This window comes from Trachymyrmex cornetzi, unplaced genomic scaffold (genome assembly GCF_001594075.2).
Source record: "Trachymyrmex cornetzi isolate Tcor2-1 unplaced genomic scaffold, Tcor1.1 scaffold90, whole genome shotgun sequence".
NCBI classification, from domain to species: domain Eukaryota; kingdom Metazoa; phylum Arthropoda; class Insecta; order Hymenoptera; family Formicidae; genus Trachymyrmex; species Trachymyrmex cornetzi.
In genome coordinates, this window is record NW_017300245.1 from 470,779 (window position 1) to 490,465 (window position 19,687).

Below are 19,687 nucleotides of genomic sequence, written 5' to 3' on the forward strand. Positions count from 1 at the left end.
ATAGATATTTGCACAATCGCTCTCGATATTTTTTTTATTCCTAACGCCAAAAAATACGAGAGCTACCCGTATAGTCGTCCGATAGATAGCAAACATACGCGCTCTCATCGCGGTCCAGCCGCGACGAAATCGATATGTCGAATGCGACGCACGTCGATTCCAGAAGCGCTTTTCACCCACTCGCCCTCTGTCGCGTTCGAGTTCTCGTTCATAGATTTCCAGTATCTTCGGTATCTGCGATACGAGATTATGTATCGTATGTTACGCGGGACATAGACGAGGCTTACGCGAGGACGCGCTCACGGACGACGCTGATCTAGGCGACTGGCTTTATGCAAATCATATTTTACGGGATATGGGCAAGCGCCATCTGTCTGATGGAGAATCAAGAAGGGTTAGTCCGGGACCAGAAATCCTTTATTTAATAGCGGTATCTCATGCTACCATACTTCGAACGGGAATGCTCCTCGTCAAATCGTAGATTGACGACAGAATGGCGTTAAAACAATTTATATCCTCCCTTACGGCGACAGGCTTTTCTGGTGGGTGCTGTTAGGATGATAGGGAACTAGTCCTTAATTCACGGATTACATTCCCCTAACTGCTACATTTCGCCCAGTCTTTACTGTCAATCTGCCGTAGCATTTTTCTCTTTGTATCAAACTCTCTTTTTGTTTCTTCTTTCTTGATTGTATGCAACATGATACTAGTTATATTTTCACCCACATTAATGAATAAAGATTGATATAAATAGTATCGAAATTTTTAACATGCATAACATGCCATGCATTTTAGTGCAAATGAATAGTACAGATTTTTTCTCGTTAATTATGTTCAAAAACAGCAAATCCAGAAATTTTTTAACATATTATAATTGACGAGAAAAAGTTAGATATTTTAACGTTTATTGGCTGTATTTCGGCTGAGATGCTTAATCTTTCTTATACTATCCAGCCATCCAACTGATCGTATTTTGCTCTCCAAGAAAGTATGATTGACCACCTCATGTGGAAATATTTCCGGTATCAACTCTATCAAGTTGGTAGATTATTAAGTATGTAATTTCTTCACTTAATCGCCCTTTGTACTGAAAATGGCTAAAAGGTCAGCCAAAACATGTATACTTATTTTTGAAAAATTAGATATGTAATTATATTCTGATGACATTTATATTTATTGTGCACCTTTTACAGCGCTAATTTCCAATAACCGTTTAGTTGTTGTAACATAATATTACTTTTAAAAACTTTGTTTAATATTTCTAAAAATTACCTCTCTTTATTTTGCATAATTGTAATTACCTTGTAAAATCCTGCAATTAATAAAATCAAGCTACCGTGTATACGTTTATTAAATGTTCATAGATATAAAACTAACGTCGCAGGAGCTGCTTCGAATTGCCATCATAAAGAACCTCTTTAAGAATAACGGCTTTTTACCGGGAGCTATTTCAAAGCAAATTACTCTCTAATTAAGACTCAGGTGAAGCGCAGGTGCCTATTTACGAGCAATTTGTGATCCTTGGAATCCTCGGAAAAACTCGAGAAAAATCAATAACACATTATTATTTGCGCTAATCGTCATCAACGCTTCTGCTGCATCAATGCGAATCGCAAAATAGTTACAAACTGAAGTAGTTTAAACGATTTATGCGTTGCACTTTATGTATGAAAAATTAACTTTACAGAAAATATTCTACCATGTTAATAATGTCGATAGAGCGTTACGAAACAAAGTAACCTTTGTGTGCGCTCTGAATCTCTACGAGACTTTAAAGCTCTCTCGCGGCGGTTATGCGCGTATAACGCTTTATGCAAAAATCGCGTGTGATATAATGCAATCAAGACGACGGAGAAGTCGCCGACTATGCTTGCGGGCTTTGCATATTTCTCTCATTTTTTTCATTATACATCACTTTGTTAATCCTTGCAATGTTGCAGCTTTTGTTATCCGTCGTCTCTTATTCCATCCTTTATAGATAGAACGCGTAATACATGAGAACATATCGCGAAAAGTCTTGGCAAAGTCACATACAAAGTTTCGTGAATTCGCCAGTAGCAATTGCATAATTAAACGTCACGAGCGAGACGATAATCGAGTTTCCGTAACGATCAGCAAATTCCTGATATAGAGAACCGATTCTATTCCTAAAGGCTTGAGTTAGTAATATTGTACTTGTAACATTAGATCTGTTCCCGTTGTTTGAAATCCTCAAAAATTTTTGCACTTAAAAAAAGATAAATATATATTTAAACATTGAAGAGAGAGAAAGCAAAGATGCTGAGTGCAAAACGTAGCAACATGAACAAACCTATTGACATACAGTCGCGAAACAAATTGTAAATAGCATTGAAAGAAGTCGCAAGAAGGAAGAGAGAGAGAGAGAGAGAGAGAGAGAGAGAAAGAGAGGAGAGAGAGAAAGAGAAGCAAGCAAGGAGTATACGTAAATGTAGCTGTCGGTAGGGTAGTTGGCAGCGTAAAGCCTATCTCTTTTAGAGATGCGAAGAAAGTCTTACGTATGTGCGCTAGTTCTTTTGTAGATACGACTGTAGTCTATAACGGTTCCTGTAAAATTAATGGAGCGTCTACCGTGTTGTGAGTATGCTCACAGCACGACGTAGACATGAACTATTCAACAAGCGCGATAGACGCGCATTTAGTAAGAGTGGATACGGGCGATGCTTAAGGGGTCGCTATATATTTTGTTGGAAGAGTATCGAAGTCGACGTCAGACTTTCCAAAGCGATGTAGGCATCAGGTGCGGCAGTATCGGTTTATCGAAAATTTCTCAGGGCGCGCCCGCGCGTCCGCAGACGGCAGAATGTTTCGTTCTGGCATGGACCGGAGAGGAAGTGTCGTAACTCGGCGCATTTACAGTGATAAAGTATCGCGATGCCGCACGCACTCCGCCAAATTACTAACTTTTCTCACAGAGTTTCCCTCCGTATCGATATGCGAATAGAAATTTGTGAGAAGATGGGTGAGAAATCGTGAATCAAATTAACAGTATGGAATTTGTGCCAACTCGAAATAAAAAGTACAAATTTATTTTACAAAAAAACTCTCCATACAAGATATTATTGATTCTATTGTAAAATTATTTCTTCCAATGATCACCACGTTCCATTGATCACAGTTTGATATAAAGCTCGATATTGTAATAATAAAACAGCACAAAATATCAGAGGCAAGAAGCTCATAGATTGTGTAAATATATTCTACGTACGAAGTCCGAAAGTTACTTCATAGCTTCTGATCCATAAACATTTTAATGGTCAGTGGTTACATCTGCAGCACGTATTTACGATGGGCGTAAGTACGATATTATTGCGCTCACGTTGCCCACGCTACGCTGCATTCCTCATCCCAGACTTCGAAACGAATATCAGAACAAATATGGCCCATTCCAACATGTTTACGTATACACTGCTCTTCTGCTTCACGAATACTCTTGAAAATTTTGAAACCGCTGTGCTATCTATCATCTACTTTTATAAATAAAACTATATGCGTTAGCATTGTTTATGAATACAACTTTAACTTAAAAGCTCAATAATAGCAGAAAAGCAGGAGTCGCTCATATGTGTATTTTTTTTACAAATTTATTATCAAGAGTTTCAAGAGGGACTCGAGAGAGAGAGAGAGAGAGAGAGAGAGAGAGAGAGAGAGAGAGATTGACCATTCACTCGCAAGATGCCGAAATCATCTTGAAGTACGCATATAGAAACGTTCCGTTAATCGTAACGGGTATACAAATGCTACACGGTGCATGGGAATGCAGGAGACATCTCAACACTGCCGAGTAATTACTCTAAATGGTGTAGACGGCGGTATTCCGTACACGTAATGCGTTGCATTTCGAGAGAGAACAAGGTAGTCACATTTTGCCAGCGGAACGTATATTAAATGAAAGGACGCATGACACAAATAATGTTTGTAATAGGGAAGGTGCTTTAAAGCAATGTAATATATGGGATAATGTTTCACGAGTCGAACAAGAGAAAGCTCAAAGCGATGGTTTAGTTATAATTATACTATTACGCATAGTATTGACCACAATACAGGCATATCAAATTCGTTTTATTAAATGCTGACATTGCAAATCTAATAATATAATGAATATTAATTCCAAGGGAAGTTGACCCGTAATAAATTCCGCATTATTCATGCATTAGATGCAACTTTTGTTAAAGTTAGGTAAAATGTATTGACTTTTGCAATGATGACTGGTGCAAAAATCAGTATATTATGTAATAAATAAAGTTAAAAAGTGTGCAAAGATATTATTCTAAAAGAAAACTATAACATATTATTTGATATTATTCTCCGTCCATGAAATATGGTTTATATATAATCATAATATACATATACCTATATCAATTCATCACACTTCTTGATATAATTTTATATAGACAAGTGAAAATAATTTATATATTTGTTTGTAATAATGGAGACGTAACGATTGACATAAAATAAATTTTCGTACATATGTAGCATCAAGCAATAAACTCAATAAAATTACATCAGTTTCAATTTTTGGTGCGAAAAATGTCAACTGCGAAAGCCCCATTTGTCTTGTCTTCGAGACAGCTTTCGTTCTGTCTTTTTTCTCATCCCTTCCTTTCTTTCAGAAGCTTTGCCAATCCGGGACTTGTCGAAAGGCCAATTTTACACGACGCGCAACTCCAATACTTTTATCCGATAATCCCCCAGTAATTGGATAAACCACAAAATAACGCGAATGACTGACTATTGTGGCCGACAGTAGTTCGTGTCTCGATATCGATATCTCACAGTCAAGAAAATATAACCCAAACTAAGAGAACATGTTTATACAATTTACGAAAACAATATAAATCAATAATATTCTTTATAAGATCCATCACTTTCAACACATAAAGTGCCTCTCTAGCGAGGAACGTACATATCTTTCAAAGAGAATAAAATATCCAGTCTGACAGGTTTTTCCTTACGCTTGGAAAATATATACAAATATATACATTTATACTTTCTTCATCTTGTGATGTATATACGTTTTCCGTCAAAGTGTATATATCCATTCTCTGAAATTCTAATTTAATTTACGGAATGGTTAGCTAAAACATTAGAATGGGAAAAATAAAATAAGATGTAACGTAATGAAAGTATACTAACGTGTATCACATATCGCTCAGTTATTCATTCCTCTTACGAAATGTATCACTAAAAAGTCCTCATAAAGCATTTCCAGTTTATGGCTATTTCAAAGGCGTTTTACGATATTATGGCAGAATACAGCTCTAAAATCGATGTCATCATTGTTTTAACAAAGTTACGCATTAATATTAATTTATTTACAAATTTGTCATATAGTCAAGATCGAGGTAGCGTTTGTGTAACACAAGGAAAAATAATTATAGAGCAAGACAAATCATAAGGTAAAGCATAAAATGTGAGATGTAGTACTATGATGATTACAACGCGAACAAAAGAGGACACTTTCAGTTTCCGAGGTCTAAAACCCGGAATTAAACTTCAGAATTCTTGAATTGAAGAAACTTCAATTATCAGAGCGAAGACAAGGTTCGTTGAGTAAGGACTGGTAAGTCATTCGATACAGTCTGTGAGCGAGAAACGTTACGTTGTCGTTATCCAGCATCGCTGAGAAAGTTCGCGCTACGCGAACTCTATTTTGTTCTGTTATTAATAAACCGGCGAAGCTGCATCACTGCTGCTCCGCGCACCGTATTGTCCTACCTCGCACAAAGAACTCGTACACTTTCAACTTCGGCCCTTAGCAACTACCATTCGTGAAAGTTAATTCGGTCACGAAGTCGATAAAATGCAATCTGGCGCAAGTAACAAGGATCGAACCCCTTTGGGAGATAATGCGCGCGAGCGTATAGTAATATAGTTAACTGCAATTACACGATACGATAGAGTTTACCACGGCCCGTGAAGCCCGCGAATAAACAATATATAATATGATATATTACACGAGAGTGGAAAATTTCTTTCAAATGTACAATTTTTATTTATCTACCAAGTTATAAGATAAACACAAAAATATTTGTGTGTATGCGTGTGTGTGTGTATCGGTGATGTTTCATCACGAAAAAAGTTAGATCCTCCGGTGACCTTTCTATTCGCAAGATCCTTGCAGTGAAAGCAAAGTAAAACAAATGACCGCAACTTTCTACGAAGAAAAGGAATTTTCCCGTCGGGGATATGTGTCAGCAAGAAACTTCCGGATGAACTTTGTTTGACTTGTATCCGAAAGAATCGACGTATCGAATCATATCGCTTAAGTTAAATAAGTTTTCCCGGATGAGTTTGCCAGTGTATACAGCATTATGAACAGAAGATGAGATGCTAACTTTCGATGGAGGAATAGTGCCGGAGGAACTTTTTCATAATCCGGTCTATTATCACGTTCCATACGGGGCGAATAACTTGTAGATCGCTCGACCGAATACTTGGGAAGAATCATGTACAGCAAAAGCGTGACAACCACAACAGCGTCGATATTAATTCAATTTACTCAAACCGAAGTGATCGGAATCTTTGAAATACTCCGAAAAGATTCTCGCGAGGTACGTTTCATAACTCTCCGTCTTCGAGTTGGTCGCGAATAGTAAATTCTCAACAACTAGGTCAAAACGAGCGGCGCGTACTAAACTTGATAAAATTATAAATATTAGGTCGTAATCGTATACTTATATTAAATACATACGTGTTTTTCATGGTCTTCTTAGACTTTGAGCGTCACTACTTATTTTCCGTCGTCTAATCTTACGACCTCAACTTATGAACCGTGGATTAACTTTATTAGCACACGACAATTTGCATACAAAGCAGCGCTCGCATCAGATAGGATTATGAAAGGCAAACTTCCTATTTTATATAATAACTGCTGCTCCTTTTCCGTTATTAATGCATCTAATTAATGCATCTTGTCTTATCGATGTCAACTGTACGATAAGATCTTCCAAGCGCTGCCTGACAAGGGAAGTAACTTGAATCTTTTACAAAGATTTTGAAAAATTCTGAATTAAGCACAATGGAGTATATGTGCATATTACAGCGCAGAGAGAATGAAATCCGAATCGACTGGACTCAAACAATTCACTGCCGTTACACTCGCCACAAACATTCACGATCGATTAGCTTTGTAAGCCACCTCACTATCAAGAGTTCACTTCCAAAGCAGACAATCGATTTGAAACACGGTACATACATCGATTAACATAGAGTGTATACAAGACTCTTTATTTGGTTTTAATTATTCTGCTAATGAAATTAAACGGTCTCATAATATACATAATATTACAGAAATTTGTAAATTTCATTAAGTCATAATAACAAAATAAATTACGTTATTTGAAACAAGAAAATAAATAGATAACATCTATTTGTATCTCTAAAATATTATATTTTCATTATTTTCATTTTTTTAGCCACGTTGTCCAAGAGATTGATGTCCAAAACTATTTAAAAATAAGAAAATAAGAAAAAAGACGGCATCAAGTATGAAGACATACATCGGTGCATCTTCATTATCTAAACTTTAATCAAACAAAAAAATATTAGATTATCTCGTTTGCTAGTAGTCGACCTGATCTAACAGTATATCGAAGAAATATTGCCGATTTGACAAGCGAAACTATAAACGGAAAGATACAAATATCGCGGACTGACGTCAGGCATGTCGGGATGGCTTCAAGCGGACGAAAACTAAACAGGGGATAGATGGGTGGGTGGGTAGATAGGTAGATGTATAGATAGATAGGTAGGTAGGTAGGAAAACTTGCTCTTTCCCCCTTGTAGATTCGCGATGTCGTCTCGCGAGGACTCTCGAGACTCGCTACGGCAGATAAGGTAAGAGGAAAGCACGAATTTCTACGTGCTCGACATACGAGCGTGGTCGACTTCGCGTAACAGAACCGGATTTCAGATTCCCAGGATCCCATTGAACAACACACCACGGCTATATCAACCGGCGTTGAGTCGTATGCAAATCGGTAATCGCGCACGTGCAGCACGCACATAGCACACGCAATTGCGAGATCCTTTCAGTAGCTAGTAGTATGAGTGCTTTCACGGTGCAACATTCTCAAGCATTAAGTACTTCTTTTATGCGCGGCTCGATGAAGTAGTAAAGGGACATACATTTCTCTCTGATGTTTTTAAATCTCAGTTAAATAAATCGTAAGCGATTCAACTATAACATATTACTGCAAGAATTTTTATTTACATGTCTAGTTTACCGAAACAAATAGGATTCGTGAGTATAATAACATGCAAAGCAAAGAATTTCTAATATGTGCTAAACTTGAGAGAGAGAGAGAGAGAGAGAGAGAACAAAAAATTATTTAAAATATCGTTTCTGATAAAATAATATTGAGATATAATACATACAAGTTAGAATCACAGATTTAGATCTAGATTAAATACCAATAAATAATACAAACAGTATAAAAATAAAAAAACTGTAGTGGAGATATTTCTAATTGTGTCAAGAACACATTACGATTCGAATGATCCTTTTACTGACCATGCTCGCTTAACGACTTCGAGTATTCGACAATTCGACAAAGAACAGAGCAGCGACATACCGCTAATAGTCGCGCTTTGATTAGTTTATCTAATTAAGTTTTGAACAAGTTCTACCACTCTGACCTTAATTTCGCCAAGAAGTTCACCAAATACCGAACGCAGAGAACTCATGGCAAACGACCCTTTTGGAGATCACTGTGGTCAGCGAAACCAGTATTGGCGAACGAACGACGCAAATGTCATCGAGAGAATTCGCTAACTTCGTGTACTTAACAGGAACTCGATACCGCAGATGCGGTTCTAGTGAATGAAAATTAGAACATGAATATATATCGACGATCGATTAATTACTTATATTTTATTGCAATGACATTTTAGAAAATATTGAACTAGGGTAGCCGAATGACCTAGAAAAAGTATATACTAAATGATATTTTAAAATAAAATAATATTTAGCTTTTTCTCGTGAGCCAATTTGTTGAAATAATATTTAGTCAATTTATCGAGAAAATGAATTTATTAGTTATTAATAAATTTAATAAAAAGTTATTATTAAATAATAAAGTTATTATCGAAAATAATTATCCTGAAAACAAGCAATGTAGGTACAATATATACATGTGAAAGCATCATAATTATATTAGTACATTTAATTCTATAGGATTCATGAAATACGAAAATGTATTGAGATGCTACAACATACATTGACGATATACAGCCAATACAATATTTTTAGTGGAATCCAAGCTTTCTTTTATGAGCTCTCTTTTCACCTGTCTCTTTATGAGCTCGGGAACAGTGTGGTCGACTTTATACCGAGATTTCCGCTAAATAATGGGCATATATAAAGAATAAAAGAAGAAAGTCGAGTTAGACGGACACGGAAAGGAGCTGTGCAGTAACACGGAATATACCGGGCATTTGATTTTCATCTAGCCAAGGCGGAACAAGCTCGGCTTGAATATGCCTTTCACAAATAAAGAACAAAAAAGGGAGCCTAGGGAACATGAACGCGCGTACAGGAAACAGAAGTGCACGATGGGCTCGAAACGAGAAACAGGCAAACTAGGAAACGCGAGTGCAGCAGTTACGGGATTAAGCACAACTAAACATCCTTTAAACAACTCGGTCATAAATTCACTGAGAAGATTAAGACGCTCTGTGCCGCCCATGGCACAACCTCTCCTTTCGGCGTATGCCCCCGAGGTTCCGAGACGTTTGCACGAGCACGAGAGAATGGAACTTGCGGTTCTCACAGCTTTCATCCTCAGCCATTTCTATTCTCTCTCCCTCTTTACTCTTCCCTTCTAGCCCATGTTCAACATACGCATGTTCTCCCTGCTCTTCCGCTGTTGTCCGCCTTCATCAAACTCTTGGCACTCGATGAAAAGACTTTAACTAACTACGTCTGATTATTGCGACTAGAAGAGATAAATTCACTTAATTTCATCCCCCAGACCTAGCAATATCCCCTACAAGTAGCGTTGGGGACACTAGGCTCCGCCGTTGTTGAAAACTAAAGAGATAAGAGAGAGATTGTATTTAGGGAAATTAACAACGGGATGTTCTGATTTGACTATGAACTTCCCGAAAGTTTAGCGCTCGACTATAGCAGCTCGGGTGTTGTTCACATCGGCGTTCGTTAATAATACCATATCGAATGAAGCGGACGATCGATGAAGGGAAACACTATGAATACCACCGCTGCGTCGCGTCGTCGAAACGGAGCAGAGATCGTCGCGTATATTATAACGATGTTTGCACGAGATATACGCAATGATAGAGCGGCACAAAGTATCCGATATCGACGGTGATCGATCCTATATGGAGCCAGCTTCAAACTCGCGTCTTTGCATTGTGTTTAACTTCGCGTAAGCTACTTATATTAGTTTATATATGCCCGTATATATACATACGTATCCATCTTTCGACTTATTGCCGCGGCAGAACGAATCGCGGACCCGCTCGGAATCGACGCTCAATTAATTTTCCTTATCCTGCGCCTCCTCCATCGTTCCTTCGGTATAAATAGAATTCTTCGTGAATTCAATAAAAGAGATCACGACCACTGATAGCTGACTCAGGCGAGTCGTGCGGTCCTCTCTCTCCCTCTCTCTCTTTCTCTCTTCCTCTCCCCCACCTCCCCTCTCTCTCTCCCCCCCTCTCCCCCCTCTCTCTATTTCTCTTTCACCCCATTGGGTGTATCGATTTTCCTTCAAAACGTATTATAGGTATTCCGAATATACTTTCCGTGTCGATGAGTAGCCATCCGAGATGATGGGCCGTTAAAAGCTGTTCTCGGTCAAGTGTGGTAAAGTGCTTGCACGGATCGATGGAAACGAACTCGCGCGACGTTAAATGAATGCCGCTAGTGTCTAGTAGAAAATCTTGGAGGAAATTCTCCTCTCAAAAATTCATCATCCTCTTCCGACCATACGTACGCTGTTTCCAAAGCAAACACAGTGAGTTAAACGTTACCCTAGACATAATATTGACACTGAAGCATCTACGGTACTAGCAGTTGCTGCATTTACTCTTTAAAACAAAGAGAGACATCCCAGCTTATTTTTCTAAATATATCTTTATAAATTATTACCATTACAACATACGAATGCAAAATCGAGGTACAAAGCTGAAAGTCTTTTTTCTTCCCTCAAACAGAATAGATTTTGCTTCTCAGATAAATGCGGAATCCCTCCCTTCTCCCCTATCGAGATATTTATTCTCCACTATCTGAAGCCAATGTTATTGCTCATCGGATAAATTGAAAAATAATTCCAGCTCGTTTCTCAGTAACAATATCTATCCAGGTCACTTGGAATTACGTTACATATCGATGGTACCGACCGGAAAAGATGAGAGTGAAACAATAATCAAGAATTGATCATGAAAAGAAATGAGGAAAAGCACCAAGTACCACAACGCGATGATTTCAATCAATAATTGTCAAAGAAACATTTTTTGCTTTTAATTATCTTCTGACTAAATCGTTATATCTCCTAATCTATTAATAAATAAAAAGCTACAAATACAGAAGCTAAAGAATCAAAATACTAATTCGAATTAATATTTCATAGTCTCTCTTTTACAATACATTTTGTAGAAAATATCCCCTATATGGGTTAGCATGTTATTATCCCAGGCTCTTTGGATACTGAAACATTCTCCATGATCTCCTTACCAAGTCTCGGTGGATCAAAGAATAACTTTGCGAAAAGGGAAGAAAAGAATAGCTCTCGTTCGCTTTGGAAACATATGTCTTCGAAGTTACGGAGCGACTCGAGCAAACTACGGCCATTTTAACATTAGCCTTGTAGGCGTTCCTTGAACTTGCGAGCTTATTTCGCCGGCTCGCAAGACGTTCGAACCACATTAATGGCTTCGAACAGAAATTTTGCCGTAACTACATGCGTTTCAGTTTACATGTTGTAGTAGAGAGCTGTTAACATCGCGTTTTGAATAGACGCGAGTGTAACGAGCTACCGTGTATATGCATTGATTAATCGATGCAGCAACAACTCGATTTATTAGAGCTCTAACGAAGCTTAAATCGTGACCTGGGTATCAACGCTGGACTTTAAAAAAGATGTGTATCTATAGCATTACCCATTTTTATACTGTCTACAACTTATTTTCTCAACATAACTCATGGATGATCAAAACAAAAATAGAAGTAATGAATAGAAGTAATGAAATTGCCGATAATACTTTACGTGCAAAATTTAATTTTTCTTTAATAGAATTAAAGCATCCCTTTTTATAAACTGACGTCAAGTTATAAACTGTTACATGACGCTATTAAAATTTGTCCATGATGTCCGCGACAGTATCTATATACTTCACCCAGTTTTAAGAGAAAACTTTGGTCTTAATCTTCGTGCGCGTATATCATCAGCCGAAAGACACTTAAAAGTAAGTTTCATAAACTCATCGTCAAGTATATCAGCGTATCGCTCGTCAACTATAGTATAGCTTGGTTGATATCCTGAGTTACAGCGCAAGTGGATACTTGTCGCGCTCTACGTGCAGATTTTTTGCGAAATCCGACCCCTTAGTACGCGCGCTTTATCACCCCCCCTCCCCTCTCTCTCTCTCTCACGCAGTTATTCTCATTATCGATTCCCGTTCCACTCCAATAACGTGAATAGGAAGACGACAATGCGTGTTATCGGTGACGCACTACTATTCGAACACGCTTCTCTATTTCTTTCGCGATACGCCTCGCAATAGTGGAAGTAATTCAATGCGAGTGCGCTCTTATTAAAGTGAAAGGGACAAATTCGGGCAGGTAATAAAGAATTGTTATTATATATATATAAGGTAAAAGATTGACATTTCGATTTCCCTCTTGTCATATTTGGACAAAAAAAGAATCGTAGAAAGCTCTCTCGTTTGCTGGAAAGAAAAAGAAGGGTGCGTGCGCGTTTTATAGGGTCTCAATCCAACATATTAAAAAAACTCGGAAACAGCATATGACTCGCGATAAATATCAAATCTTTTTAACGTTATTCTTTTTTTCACGTGTCATCAATCATGCCATTTTTGTATATCCACATTCTACAATTTTTTTGTCACAAAGATGCTAAATGCTTTATTACTGATCCATTATTTTAGCTAACATAAAAACTTTCTCTTCTTCGCTTCATCTAGCAACAGTAGCAACGCAAAAATTAAATTGGTACAGAATAAAAATTGTAAATAAGCCAGGAAAATTAATTTATTATTCCTAGGACAGTATTGTGACAGTATTGTGAAGATTCTGGAAACATGTAACGAAAAAATAATCAGATTGTGCTGTATTTGTGGAAGCACGATTTGTGCGGAACAATAAACACGATAAACCATTTCAAGAGCTTCGTCTTATTGCTAAAAAATTTCTGTTATTATGACATACATCCTCTATACAATGACGGATTCAATTATTTTCCTCCTGTTATCCCATCATCCCTTTTCCGCGTGACAAATCTCTTTTACACGGAAACAAGAAGAGAGTAACAGCTTACTGACGTCAGAATAAGCCCGGCGACAAGAATTCTTCCTGGAAAGTGCCGTACACGGTAGCATCGGAATACCCTAGCGGAGAAAGAGGCGCGACACGTAGTTAAGTAAGTAAGGTAAAAGGCGGCTCTTCGCTTCGAACCAGTACCCAAGTTACGTCGATATTTCTTCACTCGACGTTTATAATAAGCCATCCAGCCATATCTCTCTCTCTCTCTCTCTCTCTCTCTCTCTCTCTCTCTCTCTTTCTTTCAAGCTTTCAAGCATGGCACAATACTGAAGGCGCCAGTTTATATACTACCGGCAACACTTTTATGCTCGAACGCGCAGCAACGTCAACGTCGCCAATAGCCCAGCACTAGCACCGAGAGTGATCTGTATAGGTGCGACGTGCGACGAAGTTTAACGACAAACGAGGTTCATTATACTCGAGAAAACAAGGCCCAATGCATATACACGGTCGAAGAAAAATATAACGACATCGATCGCGCGTAACGACGTATATCTAGGTACAGCTAGACACCATGTGGCTTTGTGTACCAGCGGATGTACGGATGTGTGTTTTAAAGTAAACGTGCGACACACTACTATAAATATATACACGTAATATGTATGATATATCAGAGATGTATACACGGAGAGCGTTCGATATCACGTTCTATAGCTCCCAATTTCGTCGACGCGATAGAAACTGTAGTGTATATTCCCTAATCGCGACAGATACAAAGACGCATGTGCCGGTTAGAAGTGATTAATTAATTTAATCACGCCAAAGCGCCGCGAAACGTTGATCAAAGAGAATTATGTAAAATATAGCCAAGATAGTGTGTCACACGCGTAACCCGCTTTAACGCTTGCGTATTCGCGTAACGCCCGTGTACATACAAGGAAATTAAATTACGTGCGTAACGTTACGTTAGATCATTTTATATCACACTTGTCGCGCTCAAAGAGACGCGAATTTCGCACTACGACATATTTTACGTATTATCTAAGTCGTACCGAGAAACGCTAAAATATCATCCAATCAATACAACCTAGACTTGTTTCACCCTTCAATCATCAGAGTCTCGAAATTAGAGTAAAGTTATCGGGGAATCCAAAGTCATAGGTGAACGATCGGATAGCAGGGGCGATGTAGATGGGTATCGGATGGATCATCTTTATCTCGGCCGATTGCATTGTTAGCATGAAGCGTATTGTTTGAACGTCATATTGGCACGAGGCCTCGGGCAACCAATCAGCGTTTGCGGTAACCGTGCCTTATCAAAGATTTCCACCACCTAGCCGCAGGGCTCAAATCAACCTATCCTCCGACAATCCTTTCTCCAGTTTACAGAACTCTGTCGCGAGGAGAGCAGCAAACTAGTACTAGTAATAAGAGATCAATCCTAATTGCCAGACTTTGGACAAGAACTCGCGCAAATGAGCGCGCGAGATATCGCTGTTGAAAATCTTTCAATACATCGGACAATCAGTTTCAATCGAATCACGTTTGGCGAAACTAGGAAAAATTAGGAATAGCGATTCGCGATAACACGCATAATTATTGTCGCGTTCAAAGACTCTGTGCGAACTCACGACAATTTATGACAATTTAATTATCCGCGCGCGCGATACATACGCGTGTGACATTAATTAATATTCATCGATAATGGAATATTAGACAACACGTCTGTCGCAATATAACCGTGTGTTGCTCATCAAGCAATAATAAGCAACGGTAATTACTCGTTAATTGGATGACACCACGTTTTAATAACCATTTCGCAATATGGAAACGCGCCGACAAGTCGATGACAGGTCGGTGTGCGAAAATCCTTGGGACATTCATAAACGACGATTGTGCGGAGATATCATTTTGACCATTGTTAGAAAAATGGAAAGAATGAATAACTTAGGCAAGACGAAACTATGATGTATTACAGTACTTTCACATACGTCGCCCATATATCTGCATAGTTGGATTTATACATCCACTTTACGATCTCTCTCTCTCTCTCTCTCTCTCTCTCTCTCTCTCTCTCTCTACTCTCTCTCTCGGAAGTGACTCGACGACTTTAACGTAAATCTCTCGCATAAGGTCGTCTTTAATGTCATATCCGGTGGTCTCCTCGTCAACGAACGTTCGGTAAATTGATGACGTAATTACGGGTCTCTGCTCGCTCGCGAGCTTACCTGTCTTATGGAATAGCTCGTAACGGTCGATCGGAACCCATATCGTTCTACCAACGAAAATACGTAGGAACACGTACGTAACGAGTCGTGCTAGCGACGTGCTGCTACAGCTGTCGAACATCCGCCGGTGTACGTGTAACTACCCTCCAAACGACGCGCAGCATATGTGTGTATGTGTGTGTGTGTGTGTTTTGTGCGTGTGCGTCTATGTATGCGCACATAGGGTGGTCGCGCGGGAAGATAAGTACCGAAGGGATGAAAGTAGCGAAGATGGTATGTGCGTCTCGTTAATTTTTCGCCCCGTGTCGTTGCATTGTTTGCTTGAGAGAAGGGTGTTTATTGCTAGCAGCTCGAGACAAGAACTATCGCGTTGCATATATACGTTATTATTACGCGAATGTACAAGGGAGCGAGCGAGCGAGCACGACTCTGTGCCACTGGTTGCTATGCCACGTTTTAATGATCTCGATTTAACAAGCGTACGTAAGCCGCGTGCGAATCTCACAATAAGAAAAGAACGTACAGAACGACTTCTAAAATAAAATCGGATTAATTAAGGGATTGAAAGATAGTACAGATTAATGTTATACAAACGTGTAAATTTTATATTAACGTGTATATTTGTGTGTGTGACCCAAGATTTTAATAAAAAAAAAGTCCATCATCTATAAATATGTAAGATAGCATTATGGATAAGATAATATGAGAAATTGATGAAAATTAAATTAACCCTTACCGTACCATCTACAATTTGGTGCCTCATCTATACCATCAAGGATCACTTCAAATCTCTTCGTTTTTTTACCTTTTCAAAATAATTTGAAAAATCTCTAAAAATTCACCAACATACTTTCAACTTTCTAGAATAAATATTGACTATTTATTTTGGAAAATAATAAAATGTAGTATAATTTATAATTATCGAAAGACTCAAAGAAACTTGCACGAACAGGAATTGCTCGGTCACTAGTTACCCATATTAGTACGGTAAAGGTTAATTTGTTGTAAGAGCTAATAAAACTTTTCACGAATAAATAAAAAAATTATGTTCTTACGTTATAAATGTAATATTTCATGAAAAACCTAATATAATATCTTATTTACAAATGACTTTTTTTTTTCTTTTGACGATATTTAAAGATGATTCCATTAGAGACGGTATCGCGCTACGTCAATCGATATCGAAATTGGTAGCGAGTAATGAAACCTTCTTTCCCAGTAGGTCGGATATTGAAACAGGTCGGGCTCTATATTTCTGTATTTTCGCTCTCGTCCAAACGGACGGGAGAGTCATACCGTAGCGGATCAACGAGCAATCATACTTGAATAGGCGCCTCGCACACGAGAGTGAACGAGAGGCCAGCATGCGTATCCGCGTGTACAAGCGTGGACGTACGTTGATTCGAAATCATTGTGCCGTACCTTGTCGACAATCGAACCTCGACGAACCTCGAATTTCGTATGCCACCGCACGAATTTCCCCTCGAAACGGATGATTCGCGTGGGTGAATCGGACAGAAGGTCGATCCGTTCCTTCTCACGGAACAAAAATATCATTCCACGTCGACCCGATAAACAAGACCACTGTCCCACCGGCGCGGCGCGGCGCAACAATCAACAGAGAGACACGTTCTAAGGCTTTCACGCGAATCGGTAAATTTTATTTTCGAATTTCATGCACTCGCGACAAATTTTTCTATATACTTATATCAAAACGCGCGGTCGGTAATATTACACCGCTGAAATATAAAACCTTCGTGACACGATCACAGACAATATCTATGAATAATTTTCTATAAAGAGGAGCGCACGCGATAAGGCGCCAAGAATATTAAATATGTCTGATCTAGAAATATATTTCTGGGTAACTGTCCTACTTGTATAATATGGATATACAGAAAAAAAAATTAGATTAAACAAGATTACCAGTGTTTATATATATCAATGTTGACAGCATCAAGATCGACATAAAAATGATTCCAAATTTATGTAAGCTGCATCTCAATCATACTTTTAATATTTTTTATGTAATATTAGAATAAAAGTTGCATCTCGGAAAAATAGAGACACACTTATAACTGTTTATATGTATGTCAATTCCTACATGATTCATCCGCACATATTTTTCATATTGTTTTTTTCACGATAATATTTATTGAATATTCTTAAAAGCTAGTGCAACGCATTCAAAAATACCACAGATATACATATTTCATTTAGACACTACTACACTCGTAATACAAACAACGCGTTACACGAATCCATCAAACGCGCCATCGCCATAATTCAACCGTATATATTTCGACCATATCTGTGAGTTATTTCATGTTCCGTGTGGCTCGTAATAAAAAAATACAAAAGGGCGCAAAACCAAAAGCAAACGGATAAATTGTAACTGTTATAAAACTGGTCATTTTGTATATATTTTAAAGCGCGGCGAGCATAAATACGTTTGTTCTTCGTATTCTGGATATTGTTGGGCAAACAATAAAACCATGCTTTATATTATACATTATTAATTTAAATACTGTTATCCTCGAATAATTCTTTAAATATAGGCACGTTATTTTTAACGTTAAAATTTGCTAAACGATTTTTCTGTAAAATGTTGTCATCAAAGTACAGCAACGAAAAATTATTAAGTACTATTTATTTCATTTTTTGATAAATTTGCATGATCCATCCGGAAATTAACAAAATTTTTCAAAAACATTAATTTATTCTGTATAGTAAATTCAACTCTAGATTGTATCCATCGAAATAAGCAGTGTGCGGAATTAAATAAATACAAAAGATTACAGAATTCAATAAATAATGAATTAAATATACATTTGTATCTATTTTCCGCTACACTTGACAATTACAACAGTGAAATGTGATCAAGATATGATTGAATGACGATGAGCAAATTTTAACTCAAAAAGTCTATAAATATAAAAAAAAAACCAAAATCTACAATACATTCGTAACTTTATATTCGTAATATACCTAATTTATTTCAACAAATATTTCAATTTGAATATATGTATTGTAAGGAATAACGGTACATACTCATGCAGAGCTTTTTTCGACGTAAATGCTAACGTTTATAAACCTTTTTTTGTGATAAATTTCCAACTTATCATCGCATCAATGTACTTCGGATAGAAAGACTCACCATTATTAATCGCAGCTAAAGCGACGGCGCCAAGCAACCATGCGACGACGCTGACGGCGGACATCTTCGTTTCCCTCGTCGCGGTTTCCTCCTCACATAATACGCGCCTTCCGTGCGTTAGAACGAGCTGAAACAAGGAAGACGCATTACGTTAAACCGCGCGTGTGCGCGATGTCACAAGATATTACAAGTTCGGTCGCGCGTTTATCTTACAAAGGCGACGCTTTCGTAAACGCCCGGCTAAGTGCTGCACGCCGGCGCTGCTGTTGCCAGAGCACTGGTGAGGAAAGCCGAGGAAACGATTGTATTAGCGTCACAATTTGTTACGCGTAATCTCGCACACTCCTGTTATCATGCATCCTGTTACCGACAACAGATGCCGCGTGCAACGATAATTACTCGATCAACTGCGCGTCTGCAAAAATATTATGACAATAAATAATCTCGCAACAAACTGCTTTTCAACCTCCGCTTTTCGTTTTCCTTCGGTACATCATACAACAGTTCAAAATAGAGATCTTCATTCCTTGAATTACATAGGTCTTCATTGCTCATTACTTAATATTTAGGCAATATAACAAAAAATATAGTAGGCTAACGAGAGTCAGCGAAGATAAACAGCGCAAGTGTTATAATGATCAATCAATACTCAAAAAATGGATTGATGTCTTCTTTATTTGAACGTTTCAACTCTCTTTGGAGTCCTCCTCAACAAGAATGATACAATTCCAATAAGTTCACATGTCCGCAATGCTTAAGTCACTCGCAAATTGACAAAAATGCAGCGTTGATAATCTGACATTTATAGAAAAAGTCTCA

At 38.0% G+C, this 19,687-nt stretch overlaps 1 protein-coding gene across 4 annotated transcripts in view; it reads right to left on the bottom strand.

Moving 5' to 3' along the window:
• The window catches only part of LOC108769422 (tyrosine-protein phosphatase Lar-like), a 328,651-nt gene that overhangs the window by 255,375 nt on the left and 53,589 nt on the right, over positions 1–19,687 (bottom strand). For 3 of the 4 annotated variants that reach the window (XM_018520397.1, XM_018520398.1, XM_018520400.1), the window contains one exon: positions 18,869–18,995. In XM_018520397.1, the coding sequence (XP_018375899.1) occupies positions 18,869–18,995 (127 nt within the window). Of the gene's footprint in view, positions 1–18,868; positions 18,996–19,081; positions 19,147–19,687 lie in introns of those variants that run through there. The other variant, XM_018520399.1, reaches the window with a different exon arrangement.